The sequence below is a fragment of the Rhea americana genome, unplaced genomic scaffold, assembly GCF_003343005.1.
Source record: "Rhea americana isolate MKP2758 unplaced genomic scaffold, rheAme1 scaffold_354, whole genome shotgun sequence".
Taxonomy (NCBI): Eukaryota; Metazoa; Chordata; class Aves; order Rheiformes; family Rheidae; genus Rhea; species Rhea americana.
The window spans coordinates 54392-68340 of record NW_028186484.1 but is presented as its reverse complement, the minus strand read 5'-3'; the positions used below and the strand labels follow the sequence as shown (position 1 = coordinate 68340).

Sequence of the window (13949 nt, the reverse complement as noted above, 5' to 3'; positions counted from 1 at the left end):
YCRGWTGTCCCATGTGACAGGACAAGAGGCAATGGTCAAAAACTGAACCATAGGAAGTTCCACTTGAAAACGTGGAAGAACATCTTTCCTGTGAGAGTGACAGAGCACTGGAACAAGTTRCCCAGAGAGGTTGTGGATTCTCCTTCTCTGGAGATACTCAGAACCCACCTGGATACGATCCTGTCTGACATTCTCTAGATGACCCTGCTAGAGCAGGGGTTTTGGACTAGATGTTCTCCAGAGGTCCCTTCTAACCTCAACTATTCTGTGATTCTGTGTGGTTGATACTCTTGTGAAACCCAGGAGTATGGCCAAACAGTGAACTGCATGCAACAGCTTTGTGTGTGTATCTTCTGTCAAGGATACTTTATGGTCTGTATAGGGGCTAAAAATCTCCAGCCAGTGTCAGCTTTCTAGTCTTCTTCCTTGAGCTCAGCTTTGACTTCTGTATGATCTTTGAGGTGACATGGTCCAAGACTGGATAGCTTTATCATAGCAGTACAGCTGTAAGTACTGAAGTTGTTACTCACTGTGTAGATCCCTTCAGGAAGATTCAGACTATACCCTTGGATCTCTGCTAGAGTCTTGCTTCATCAGGTTAGACAGTAGTGTTTCACCGTTGACAGGAGGAAGATCCTACTGGAGGAGAAGGAGCCTGCTGATCCAAAGAAAACACTCATTTGTAAGGATAAGGCTCTTATCTATGTTTTGTCAGAGATTTATAAGTGTATTATTTTGCAGTGCCACTACTCAAAGTAGGTGTTAGCACTATTGTTAATAACTATGCGCAGGGTAAGTTCCAATGTCTTTGTCTTATTCTTGGAACTGGAAGATGTTTTGCCAAGATAGTCAGCCTCTCAGAATTTCTTGAGATGAGCTGTTTTCAGATAGCTTTTACAGAGAGCCTGATAACACTAGACATGTATAAGGAAGAGGTGATAGCAGTAATCCTGGGAAGGACAGGAAGAAGAGAAAGATGCAGCAGCAGCTCCTAAGGGGACAGATAGAAGGACCTGGTGGCAGCAGCCTTAGAAAGGTATGTGTGGAGGCTGGAACATTTCCAGGTCAGCACAGTACTGCACAAAGGAGGACATGTTTGGCTGTTCAAGCAATGTTCATTGCCCAAACACCTTTCTAACAAATTTTTTAGACTGCTAACCAGCATGTCCATGACACAGATCTGGCTGCACCCTGCAGTTGAGATCTACAGCTACTGATTATGACAACTGTGATGAATGATACGTATTTTCAATTTACTATACTGTATTAGGTTCCTTTTAAAAGTGGTGGCTTGGTGGCAGAAGGGAAGGCTAATGTTTGCCATACTATAAGATGCACAGAGCCTGGTGGAGCCCTCAGCAGGAAGGGAGATTGTACCATCCTAAGTACGGGGTGAGGTAAATAGAAAGGGAAATAGAATGAGTAAGAAACCTAAAGCAAATGCAGAAACTTGGAGACTCCTGAGAGAAGTCAGGAGCACAAACACAGCTGGATCTGGGAGAATAAAAAGAGAGAATTTTCTGTGTCTCCCCAGAAATGACTATACAGAATTCTCTGAAACCCAGGAAATCACTGAGTGTTGCTGGACTAAGAGCAAGCCTGAAGAAGTGAACCATTTTCAAGGATATGTGGGCAGAAGAAAATTTGTTTACAAACTCTTTTTGTGTTTTTATACCATTTTAACCAACAAATGTGAATTTTCTGTGTTTGTGTTACCTTTTTCCACTTTGTGTTCTAATAAAGATTTTAATTCGACTTAAAGCTGTCTTGGGGTTCTTAGCATACATCCTTTGAGGACAGAGTGCAGGCAAATGTATCTCAAAGCTCTGACCAAGTTGGAGTCCTGTTGCAGGTGCTCAGTTAGCCTGTTAGTTGATGTATTCTGTGAGTGTTTATTATCAGTCAGGAGCAAGGATCTTTCTTTGTGTTGCATTTGGGAGAGCTCCAATCATAGCCTTGGTAGTGTTAAAAATTTGCAGTATCATTTGGATCAAAATCTGAAGACCACCTCTAGAGAGGAGGTTACACATTTTGCTCGTCAGAAGGAATTTCTTTGTTCAGCAGAAGCTAAAGGCACAGCATTCCAGAGTACTTACAGATTGTCAGTCCTGGCTAGGGTAGTGCCTGTAACATGGTGGATTCAAAGGCCGAATGGTTTTCAGTGTAAAATCGAGATACACAGAAAGCAGGACAAAAGGTAGATTTATAGTTGTTCTAAGTTTCTTTCTGATGGCAGTGTGGAAGAAGCGTGCTGATTTATAGGGATTACAGTGAGGAAAAGATTGTCTTCTCAAACTTGAGGGAGATAAAAGCATTCTTTGCATAGAAGAAAACATAGTAAATTGAAGAAAGAGACATGGGAGAAACAAACAAATGGTATGCTGATTCTGACTTCGGCAGAGCTGAGAAAGTATAGGGAACACAGCAGAAGACCAGTTCTGAAGTGTAAGCTGCATGTGGCTTGTGCATGACTTGAATGATGAGGGGTTAGCAAAGGGAAACAGTGCAAAATATCAAAAAGAAGTATTTTGTGTTTCACAGTGGAATTAGACAATGTCAGGAACTCTGTTGTGGACTGTATGAGGAGCCTGAAAACTAGAATAAATGAAGAGAGCTAAAATATTCGGATCTGAACAAAGATGTTGTTGCAGTGGGTGATCTTGGTGAGGTAATGYCAGCCTTTGGAGGAAACACAGTTGCTACCTGGATATGATGAGATATGAGGAGGGAAGGAGATTTTTAGGGTAAAGGGGGAATGTAGATAGTGTCACTGGAAATCAGAAGGAGAGGAAATGGAATCAGTGATATAAATCTAAGTTGTCAGTATAGCATCCAGGAGGAACTCTTAAGAAAAAGGCAGCTTATGTACATAGATACAGTTTTGCAAATAATCCAGGTGGAGACAACATTTAGGAAAATGCATAAAATRTGCCAGTTAATTTGAAGAGTTGTGAATTTAGAAATGCAGAGTCCTTCACAAGTCCTCCACAGCAAAGAAAAATTCTAGTATGTTGAAAAAAAAAATTATATAATGAAAAAGTAATTTAGCAACAAAAGTCCTGTAAGAAAGGACGCAAAAACAATATGATTTTCCAGGAGTATTTTTGTTACCAATCTGTCTGGTCTTATCTATGTCAATCTTTCACTTTCTTGACTCCTGGCACTCCTAAAAATCCCTATTCCCCCTCACTGCATACTATTGGCATTCTTCCAGCAAACCTTTCCATTGTTGTCCTCTCTAGATTTGGCAAAAGTAAAGTCATTTCCCTATTCCACTTGGGCCATACATCATTGCCTCCCATGTTCCCGTATTTCATGCCATGTCCAATTTTTAGATTCTTGCCCTGTAAATGTAATTGTATCTTCTGTTCTATAGACTTTCTTCTCTCCCATAGTTACGTATAGGTATATATATTTATGTATTTGTGTCAGTTTTATAAGACTACTCCTTTCTGAGGTTAGGTGAAGACTGTTCTGAATGTATGAATTTGATATTTTTAGATTTTTTGTCATTATGTTATAGACAGATATTTGGGATAGATTGCCAAAGAAATATTTGGCAATGTATCTGCCACCTTTGGAAATCTATACATCGGAGTTAATGTCCAGGCTTTCCATATGCACATGGGAGGAGGGGAACTGAGGAATAAGATATCCATAAACCAGTACGTTGAGTGAGAAACTTTCTTGGTTGGTCTATAAAATGACAACAGGTGGGTTTGGTTCCATCTCTCAAAGTTTTGGGCACTAGACTTGGAGATGAAGCACGGTGCCTTCCTCCCCTCAGGTCTCACAGCAAGTTGGAGCTGCAGGTTGGGAAACCATAATGTTTAATTAGAGTAAAAGGGAATTAAATAGGAAGGTCAGGCAGTGTGTGAGTGGGTATGGGTATGTAGGAAGACAATTACCAGACTCTGTATGATGGTAGAATGAAGATGGGCACAGCTGTGCAGGGCATCTAATTTGCAGCATCAGCTGTGTTTGTGAATGCATTTACAAATCTGAACTGATGCAACTGTGAAAGACATTCATGAAGCAAGAGGTTGTCAGCTGAATCTTAGCAATCTAACTAGTATCTAAACAGAAAGGGCATGATGTGTTGTTTTCCTTATAATGACTTCTCAAAGGTCTGAAAAAGAAGTACAGGATATCTAGCCTTATGGGCTTGGCCCTTCAATCACTTGTCTTTCTCCACTTACAGCAAATTGTTTGCATTCCTAGAGGTTTTGGAAGGGAGTTTCAGATTCAGCTCTTCAGTGAATTTTCTTATATATATATATATATATATATCCAAATATTGAGCTGTAATATGACCTGGTCCAACTGTACTAAACATGCAGAGTACCTAAATATCACCTTTCCTGTGGCTGCCTAAGGACTTGGGCTTGCGCTTGATATGTAAATTTCTTTTCTCTATTTATTTAACAGCAAAAGCGGAAACTGAGACTTTACATCTCCAACACTTTTAATCCTGCAAAATCTGATGCTGATGACTCTGATGGCAGCATTGCATCATGGGAGCTACGAGTGGAGGGGAAACTCCTGGATGATGTATGATTTACCTATGCTTCACTGGGGCTGGCAAGGATCTAGAGACTGTCTTGTTACATGATAGACTTTGCTGAGGATACTAACTCTAGTAAAGGACATCTCTGAATGGCAGTATCAGCTTATTGCTTCTGGGTAGACACTATATCCAGCAGCAGGAGTGAGGGATAAAGCCATAATGGGAATGTTGGGAGAGAGCTAGGGAAGGCAGCAGGGTTAGGGTTAGGTCAGACTTAAAGAAGGAGTGGGATGGAGAGGACAGTGCTGAGACTATTAGTTTTCTTTAAAGATAGGGCAGGATTCCAGCTATGCAAGATGTGATAGATCAGGTATGTAGCAGGCTTGCTTCCTGTGAGATATAGGATAACAAAGACAAAAGGTTAGTTCTTTTTCTAAGGGAGTGCAAGAAGATGTAGGAATGGTCAGAGCAAGAATGGAATAAAAGTTTCATCATCCTGAAGTGCTCAGAAGACTCAGTTATGGAATTCAGATTTTTCTGGGAAGGCTGGAATTCCATAGCAAAGATGTCATTTACTTACAGAGACTTCACAAGCTGAGCGTGATATAACGGATGGAGAACATAGATAGGTGAAGAAGGCAAGGCTTTCAAGACATGTCTGTCTGTCTGGAGATACTTGTGCATGTATCAGAATGATAGTCTTGCTAGAAGATGAAAGAGTAACAGAGTGCAACATCTGGAAGTTGAAGTTAGACAAAATTAGAAAKTAAAACATCTGCTTTAACAAAGGAAGCGCTTACTTGTTGGAACAACTTGGATTTAGGGTGGCTTCTCAGTCACTGGCAAATTTTAAATTGAAGGAGGATGTATTTCCAAAAGTTCTTTGCATTAAAGAGGAAGAAATTCACTGAAATCCTCAAGACTGTATTCTGTAAAAAGTCATATTACCTGATCATAGAGGTCACAGCTTTTAATCTAGAATATAGGATCTGTTTAGTAAACAGCAAATACTGATAATTAAATGGAAACACAAAATCTGAAAGAAAATACTTTTACTTAGTGCGTGATTAATTTGTAAAATTTACTGCCACTTGATTATTCTGACCAAGAATTTAGCATTCATTAAAAAATACACATCATTAAATTAAAAAGCATATGGTGTCCTTGTTCAGGTCACAAGTCAGTCTTTTCTGATGAGTTTAAAATAGAGTCAGGGAAATCTTTCCTTAAGTGCATACTGTTCCACAATTGCCAAGATTCTTGCATCTTTCTCTGCTTTTGGCAGCTGCCAAAGGGAAAGCTCAATTAGATTGATCACACATGTGGTTCCTCTGGGAATTAATGCTTACGAGAAGGAGAAAGCCTGAGAAGGAAGCACCAAACACAAGCTAATATGTGTAATCTTTAACATTTATTTCTTCTGTTTATACAGCTCAGCAAACAGAAGCGTAAGTTTTCCTCTTTTTTTAAGAGTTTGGTCATTGAACTCGACAAAGATCTTTATGGACCTGACAACCATCTTGTGGAGGTAGGATGCTCAATGCATTGTTCGCATACAAACATGATATAGCACAAATAAACAGTTATGCATCCATTGTCTGTCATGTTTAAATTATCTTGCATTCATTGTCTCATTTAAAGTACAGTCAAAGTTTTCAAAATTCCAAAATTTTGGTATTTTTAAGAATGTTTATTAACAGAATCTATACAGTATTGAAACAAATTTTTAGTAGTAAAATAGTACAAGTTGATAACAGAATGTATGAAATGATGAGAAATGTGTGTGCATTTTCCTGAGCAGTAATGTCTACTGACATCAGAATATGTTGTGCACTAAAGCAGGTTTGTAAGGGGAGAGAAAAGTTTAATTTTTTTTTAATTGCCAGAACTTCAGAAGGCTTGATACCTGTCTTATTCTCATGTGGCGTAATGTGCAGATAAACACTGATGAACATACAGAGCTTCCCATATCTTAGAGAAAACAGGACTAACCATCTTACTCTGTTTTTCCTTTGACAGTGGCACAGAACTCCTACAACACAGGAGACTGATGGCTTCCAGGTGAAGAGACCTGGTGATGTCAGCGTGCGGTGCACTTTACTCCTCATGTTAGATTACCAGGTCAGTGCTCTGCTCTTGGTATGAAGAATACAGACATTGGGGCACAATGTAACAGAGCAAATTCACCCTGTCACATACATTAGAAAACAATATACTTGGACTCTGAATGTCAAATATTCCAAAGAGGTTAGAATGATACCAAATTAACTGACAGATTATTTAAAATGCAAAGGGGACATCAAGTAAATTTCTGGTATAGTCTAGTAAAGAATTGTTCTTGGCACTATGATAATTAATATTTACATTGGCCACCTTCAAGGAGGTATAAACTCTTTATTAGTAAATAATATATTCAGTAAAATAATAATAAATTAGTAAATAAATAAATTTGAAGTTTAGGTGTGGTAAACAGTGAAAAGATTATTTATACCAAATTATCTCTAGATTATTTTGTAAAATGAACATTAGCAAGAATAATTTTTTTATTATGAGCGTTGTAAAGTCTTRCTGCTAATAACAAAAGACGAAGGCTGTACATACAGGATAGGTAACTGCATCTTAAATTGCAGTGACTATGAAGTCAAAGCTCAAAGTCTTGGGCTTCTTAGAGAACAGTCAGATATGTGTAATGAATTCTGTGTAAGGTCCTGCATAATGCAATTGAAAGGAGTGCCACTTTTGCTAGTGGTAGCTGAACTAGCTGTGTACCTATGGCAGCCGTATTTCATAGCAGACCACACAGCTTTCCTAAGTTATTAAATTTTGATTACATTGTCACTTTAATCTGGCATAAAGCAACATTGCCCCTGCAAGGGTAGACTTGCCATCATTCTTACTCCTTGCTAGGCATTCCTGCTTCCTCTCTTTTGTTGGGATTTGTTTTATTCTACTAGTAGTATTTGTGGGCTGAACTATTATGCAAGTCATAGAACTGATCCATTTGAAAGCTAACAAAACTTTCTTCTAAATCAGTTCCCTGATCCCAGTCACAGCAAATGAACAAACAAACAAACAAGAACCCCAATAAGCAAAATTAGGGCATTCTGTCTTGCGACAGAGGAAGAAAAGGTTCCTGCGCACAGTTTCAAACTGTTTTAAGCTGATGTAAGACTGAAACTGCTCCAAGGAAGCACTTTCATTTCATTCATGAATGTGCACTAGCAGTCTCCATTCTCTTAGAATGAGCAATTATGCAGCTTTGCAGCTGTGGAGCTCACTGATCTGATTGAAACCATCCTTGAAAGAAATATTACTGTCCAAAGGAAAGGGACAGAAATGCACTACTGAGAACAGGCAGGACCTCTCTTTTCGATGGCTGTTCAGTCTTAGATGCACTTTGACTRTAAAACCCTAAGAATTTGTTCTGTGTCATTCTGTTCCCCCACGCAAATAGCACCCAAGATAAAGACATCCCATTTTATGGTTGTAGAGAGAAAATTCTATTCCTTTTTGAGAGTATATGAGCTGACTGAGATGCTGAAATGGCCAGTGATAATCTTTATTACTAAGAAAATATGATGAGGTTTGTTATGCTTACCATTATTACAAATTCATGCTGTTAAATAAATGTTCTCTTTTGCTTAAATTTTGTCTTGTTACAAAACTGACCGTGGGTGACTTGGCACCCAACAGTCACTCTTGTCCAATAATGTGGCAAATATTAAATGTGAGTGCATTTGAAGAGGCACCAAATGCCAAGGTATCCAAGGAGTATATATTATTAGAGATGCTGGTTAGGGTCATTGAAGACTATCACAGAAGTCAGGAGCAGAAGAAATATATTTCGTTGATTGGTTGTGGTTGGATAAACTTCTGGTATGCAGCAGTATGGTGGGCACATTCCTGAGAAATGGAGTTCTGAAGGAGTTTGTCAATGTGAGACAACCGAGCAGTCACTAGCAACAGCAGACGCATCATCCTGACTTCTTTCTCTCTATCTGTGGTCAGCTGCCAGTAACTCAGAGGAAGGACCATTCTTCTCCTCCGTACTACTTGAAGTCAATGTGTGTGTTGAGGGGAAAAAGGAAAATTCTTCTCTGATTCTGCATGCAACTTGTTGTTACCTGAAACATGTGACTGATGCTCTGCGTGTATAGCATATGTACAATGTCCCTCTGTCCTTTCAAACCCTGTGGAGGTAGCTTCATTTTTGACCTCTAGGAAAGCTTATTCAATCTTACCATCTTTCTATAGCTTATTGAGCTTCATCCTAATTCCTGCTATGCTGTTTAAAAGTCTGTTGTAGGAGCTCACTCCTGATTGTAAAATTAAATTTCATTATGTTGCTGAAAAATCTCAGAGTAACTGCTTCTAACAATCTCAAAAGTGAGGAAACCTTAAGAAAATGAATGTATTTTATTCTCATCTTTAGACAGAAGTTGAATTATGAGCACAGTGATCCCCACAGGTGCTGAGCTGGGAGAGGGCCTTCTGGGAGCTGCTCTGGCAGAGGTCTATCCTCTTCTCTCATGAACCTCTCAATAACCTTCCTTCCATACACAGATTTTTTTTGATCTCTCTAGGAGATGCCCTGTGCTGGCAGCTGTAATGCAAGGGGTCAGGCAGGGCTTTAGCCTGCATTCAATGGGACTTCATGGTCCAGTACCAACAGAGTAATTGGGATGTAAGTGCTGTTGAGTGAGTGGTACCAGACCACTCATACTTAGAGCAGAAACACCTATCAATACACACAAAGAGCAAAAACCTTTTTGTAGATAAGTTTCAGCAGTTGGTAGGGCTGCAGTACTACCCTGCAGTTGCCAGTAGGAGGGCTCCCTCAAGACCCTGTGTCTGCAGTTCCTTGGAGTAAGCTTATACAACATGATTGCAGAGAGGTCTCAACTTTGAAGGCTCCACAGAGCATAGACGGGGAGCCAGGAATTTAGGACCTGTGCAACCTGGAGGCAGTTCTACTGCCTGTATCCTTCGTTTAGCCATGCCTTAGGCTAAAACCTGCAGTTATCCATGCCTAAATCTTGTTCTTATTAGAAACCGTTCCAGTTCAGGTAAAACTCTGTGCATGGATACATAGCCTGATGATCAAGACTGGGGCTGTAGCATTCTCTGTGGAGCAGTATTATACAGTGGTTTCATCACTGGGTCTGGGATTCAGGAATCCTGAGAGTAATCCTGTCATACAGGTGTACATATGTTTTACCTTTCATTAGACATAGGCACTTTGGGCCCAACACTGTCTCATTATTCGGTGCTTTGAACACTGATGTCCTAGTTCTTATAATGGGCAACAGTGCTAGCTCAATGAAAATAAATTATGAGAAAATGAGTGTTAGTTTCAACAAATTTAGTGAGTTCAAGTAAAGGTGGATGACCAGGAGCAGTCATGTAGAATGGATGGCAAGAAGCAGCATGAAGCGTGATCCAAGAGCAGCTTATTCTCAATCTGTAACTATGACTTTAAAACACCTTTTTTTGGTAACKTCACAATTTTAACTAAAGGGTTTAATGTGTACTTTATTGATTAGCTTGGCACATTGGTAGGCTCATTCTACAAGCAAAGGGCTACTAAATTTATGTTCATTAATGAGTTTCACCAATCTTATAACTAAAGGCAAGAAAAAGACTGGATGTGTGTCCAGTCATAAGATTTTCTTTCATGTCATTGAGCAGAGTGCAAATGGCATTAGTGGCATTTAGAGTGATTCCCACTAATGCCTGCTGAACCTCAGTGGTATTTGACATATTTCTAATGACTGTCACTTCAATCTTTTCTGTCCACATGGCAAAAGTCATAGTATCCCTTTGCTAATAATGTACCTGGAATTGAATGAGCCACAGAGGTTCAGCTTTACTTTCATCCTGAGACATAGTTCTTCCAGAACATGATGGAGGTACACATCTGAACAACTTGTATTTCTGTAAACTCTGCCATTGAGTTGGGTATTTCTTCTGAGAAGCAAAGTCCCTAGAGAATTAAAACCAAAACTTTAAACCTGTGCATGTGTCTGTTTTTTTCTCCATGTCCCTCTCCTTCTCTTTTTGCCATAGCCTCCACAGTTTAAATTGGATCCACGATTAGCCCGTTTGCTGGGGATACACACACAGACCCGATCAGCCATCATCCAGGCTCTCTGGCAGTACATCAAAACAAACAAGCTGCAAGATTCCCATGATAAGGAATACATTAACTGCGACAAATACTTCCAGCAGGTAACTCCTTTTTGGATGCAGTACCTCTTCAGAGGCAGAATATAATATCTTTTCACAAATTTTGGATGAGCGGAAGATACTGAATTGTATTTTCCCTTAATAATTTGCAGTTTTTTCAGTACTGAAGAGCTTTCAGCAGACACTACTACTAATGTAACAAGCACCCTCCTCAGGTGCCAGCATTGTCAAAAAATGTATCTAGTGGTTCATCACTCCCACACCAGTTATGGCCTTCCAGAGAGAAGAACCTTGTCACTGTCTTGAGTACACCTTTTTTTTTTTTTTTTGACTATACCATTTTTACCAATAAACGTCAAATAATCTGCTGATTCTGAATGACAGATCATATAGAGACATGTTTGCATTTTTTCCCCTTCTCTTCTTGCCGTCTATGAAAAGCAGAATATATGGCAGATACAATTAGAAAGCCAACTTTTCCTAAATCCATTTCAAATTGTAAGGTACCCTCAATGAACTGCATGATGTTTTGAAAGTGACACATTAAGATTTTTTTCTTCCACAACAGCTTCTAGAATTAACCAAAAAGATCACTCAAATGCATCTCCACCTTTTCTGTTAATAAGATYACATTTATTTTGTACGGATAATGTTATGTGAGCTATCACAGTCTCTATGGGCTTTGTTTTACTCGAGCTTCAGCATATCAAACTTATTTTGAAAGTACCTGAAGGTGGTGTTTGTGACATACTCCTGCTTAGGGAAAGTGCTAACAGATATGATAAGTGAATAGTATTTGAATGGGCATGGGGTGTGCATACTGTAATTAGTGTGTCCTGGTTTTCTTTTTAACCATTTGTTTGCAGTTATTCATCTCCCTTCCACCACTACATTTTGTAGTGACTAATGCTTGGAATAACACTAAAGACAGYGCTGGACTGTTGAACATTTAAGGAAAATAATCCTGAGATTTTAAGTATTTTTAGGAATATAGAACCAAAGTGATCTTCTGGATTGTGTAGTCTATCCTCCTGTTTTTTCTTGAGAACTACAGCATGTAATCTTTTTCATACATTGTGGAAATTCCATCATAAAAAAATGTAAGAATTTTTGTAAGAATTAGTAGTCTGTTCACTCTGATGCTTAGGTCATTTGATCTCAATTTATCTGTAGCCAACTTTGGTTTGTTTGTGTCAGCCTGAAGAAGAGGTGATTGGAGGAAGGGGGGTGAAAAAGATTTGAAAAATCATAAGCGGAATAGAAAAGGTGAACAAGGAGTGATTGTTTATTGCTTCTTTTAATAAAAAATAAGAGGTCAGTAGCTGAAACTGGCAGGTTGCAAATTGAAAAGCAATAAAGCAGAGTTAAATTTGGAACTGCTTGTGCTAGGACATCACAGATGATAAAAATGTATATGGATTCAAAAAGTGATAAGACAAATTAATGGAAAAGAATTCTAGTGCTATTATAAATACAGTGTAACTGCAAGTTGAGAGAAGGTTGAGAGAATCTTTTGGGATGTACCAGTATATCTTTCCCCTGTTCTTATATTCTTACATTCAAGCATATGCTTTTGGCCACTCTCAAGGGCAGGGTTTTGTGTCAAATGACACAAATTTTTGTCTAACCCAGTACAGCAGGCTATACCTTACAAGAGTGCAGAAGAGCCCTTTCATTTTTGTGCTTCAATATATTTTCATTTTCAGTGTAACATTAAGTACTTGTTAGAATGAGAGCTTGCTGGAACCATCTTCTCTTCCTGTACCTTCCAAGGACCTATTAGCTCGTAGGTCTCCTTTGTATTGGAGCATATAGCCTTCAGGAATACCATCAGACCATAATTGCCCTACATCTTCTCATTTTCAGATAATCAGTCAGATGAGAGAGTTGAGAAGTAGCAGATTTCTCTTGAACTGATTTCTCTTTGAGAGCACAGCTAACAGAGGCAGCCAACAGACACAGCAGTTTGCACAGCAGTTTGCGCAGGAGAAGCGCAGTTAGGTGCAAGAGGACATCTTCCAATGCCACTAGCGCCCATTCTTGCTAACACGGTTGTAACTCGCCGTAAAGCTTATTTGCCAGTGGCTGTGGGAACTGCTGTATCAGCTGTGTCAGAAGTGTCAACACAGACAGAGCCTCTTGTAGCAGATGCTGCCTTACAGGTCCCAGGCTGCAGGGAGTGCTTGGAGCCTCTCCAGAGGGCCTGGACTGATGGTCTGCCCTCCTGCAAGAGGTGTGCTGCTGTTGAGGATTTGTGTCGTCAAGTCAGGAAGTTGTGGGATGAAGTCCGTAGATTGCGAAACATGCATGAAAGTGAGCAGGAGACAGACAGGGCGTCCTCAGAGACCATGCTGCTCCTGGAGTCCCAATCCCCTGCAGCAGGCGAGTTGCTGGAAGATTCTGTGAAGTGTGAAATAGTACAGCACAGCAAAAAGAAGAAAGGCCSCTAATCCTCCTGTAGACCTGGAGTCACAGTTGAAGAACAGGTTTAGTGCACTCCAGGATGAGGAGAACCCGTACTTAGCCTCAAGGGAAGCAACTGAGCTGCCTGAGCCTGTGCCTTGTGTGACCACTCGGAAGAGGCGACGAGTGGTTGTAGTGGGTAATTCCATGCTGAGGGGGACAGAGGTACCTATCTGCCGACCTGACCCCTCCTCTAGAGAGGTTTGCTGCCTGCTGGGGGCAAGGATAYGAGATGTGACTGAAAGGCTACCAAGGATTGTACGCTCATCAGATTACTACCCTCTGCTGCTCTTTCACGTGGGTGCTAATGATACAGAGAGCAAACTAGAGACAATCAGGGAAGATTTCAAGGCCTTGGGCACAGTGGTCAAGGGGCTGGGAGCCCAGGTGGTCTTCTCATCGGTCCTGCTGATGAGGGGGAGGCATGGGAGGAGAAGTAGGAAGATTTCCCAAATCAACAGCTGGCTACACCGTTGGTGTTGGCAACAGGGTTTTGGATTCTATGACCATGGAACATTGATGACCAACAGCTGGTGGGGAGAGATGGGATTCACCTCACCAAGCAGGGCACATTTGCCTTCGCAAACGGGTTGGCCAGCCTAGTAAAGAGGGCTTTAAACTAGGTAGGAGGGGGGGGTAGGAGGGGTGTCATACAGACAGGGTAGACAACAAAACACAAGTTCGGTTGGGGGGGCCTCCAACGGGTGCATGCAGCTGGGGATGTGTGTTCGGGACATGGCTATGGGGGACTCCTGTACACCCTTCCTGGGAAACCTGCAGGCACGACCACCTC

The 13949-nt window shown here is 40.4% G+C and overlaps 1 protein-coding gene across 6 annotated transcripts in view; it reads left to right on the top strand.

Annotated features, from left to right (window-relative positions):
* SMARCD3 (SWI/SNF related BAF chromatin remodeling complex subunit D3) overlaps positions 1 to 13949 on the top strand; it is a 114822-nt gene that overhangs the window by 80393 nt on the left and 20480 nt on the right. For all 6 annotated transcript variants that reach the window (XR_014896714.1, XM_085312012.1, XM_085312009.1 and 3 more), the window contains 4 exons: positions 4429 to 4551; positions 5940 to 6035; positions 6527 to 6628; positions 10574 to 10735. Coding sequence is in view for 5 of the 6 variants with exons in the window: in XM_085312012.1 (XP_085168138.1) it covers positions 4429 to 4551; positions 5940 to 6035; positions 6527 to 6628; positions 10574 to 10735 (483 nt within the window). In the remaining variant the exon portion in view is untranslated. The remainder of the gene's footprint in view (positions 1 to 4428; positions 4552 to 5939; positions 6036 to 6526; positions 6629 to 10573; positions 10736 to 13949) is intronic.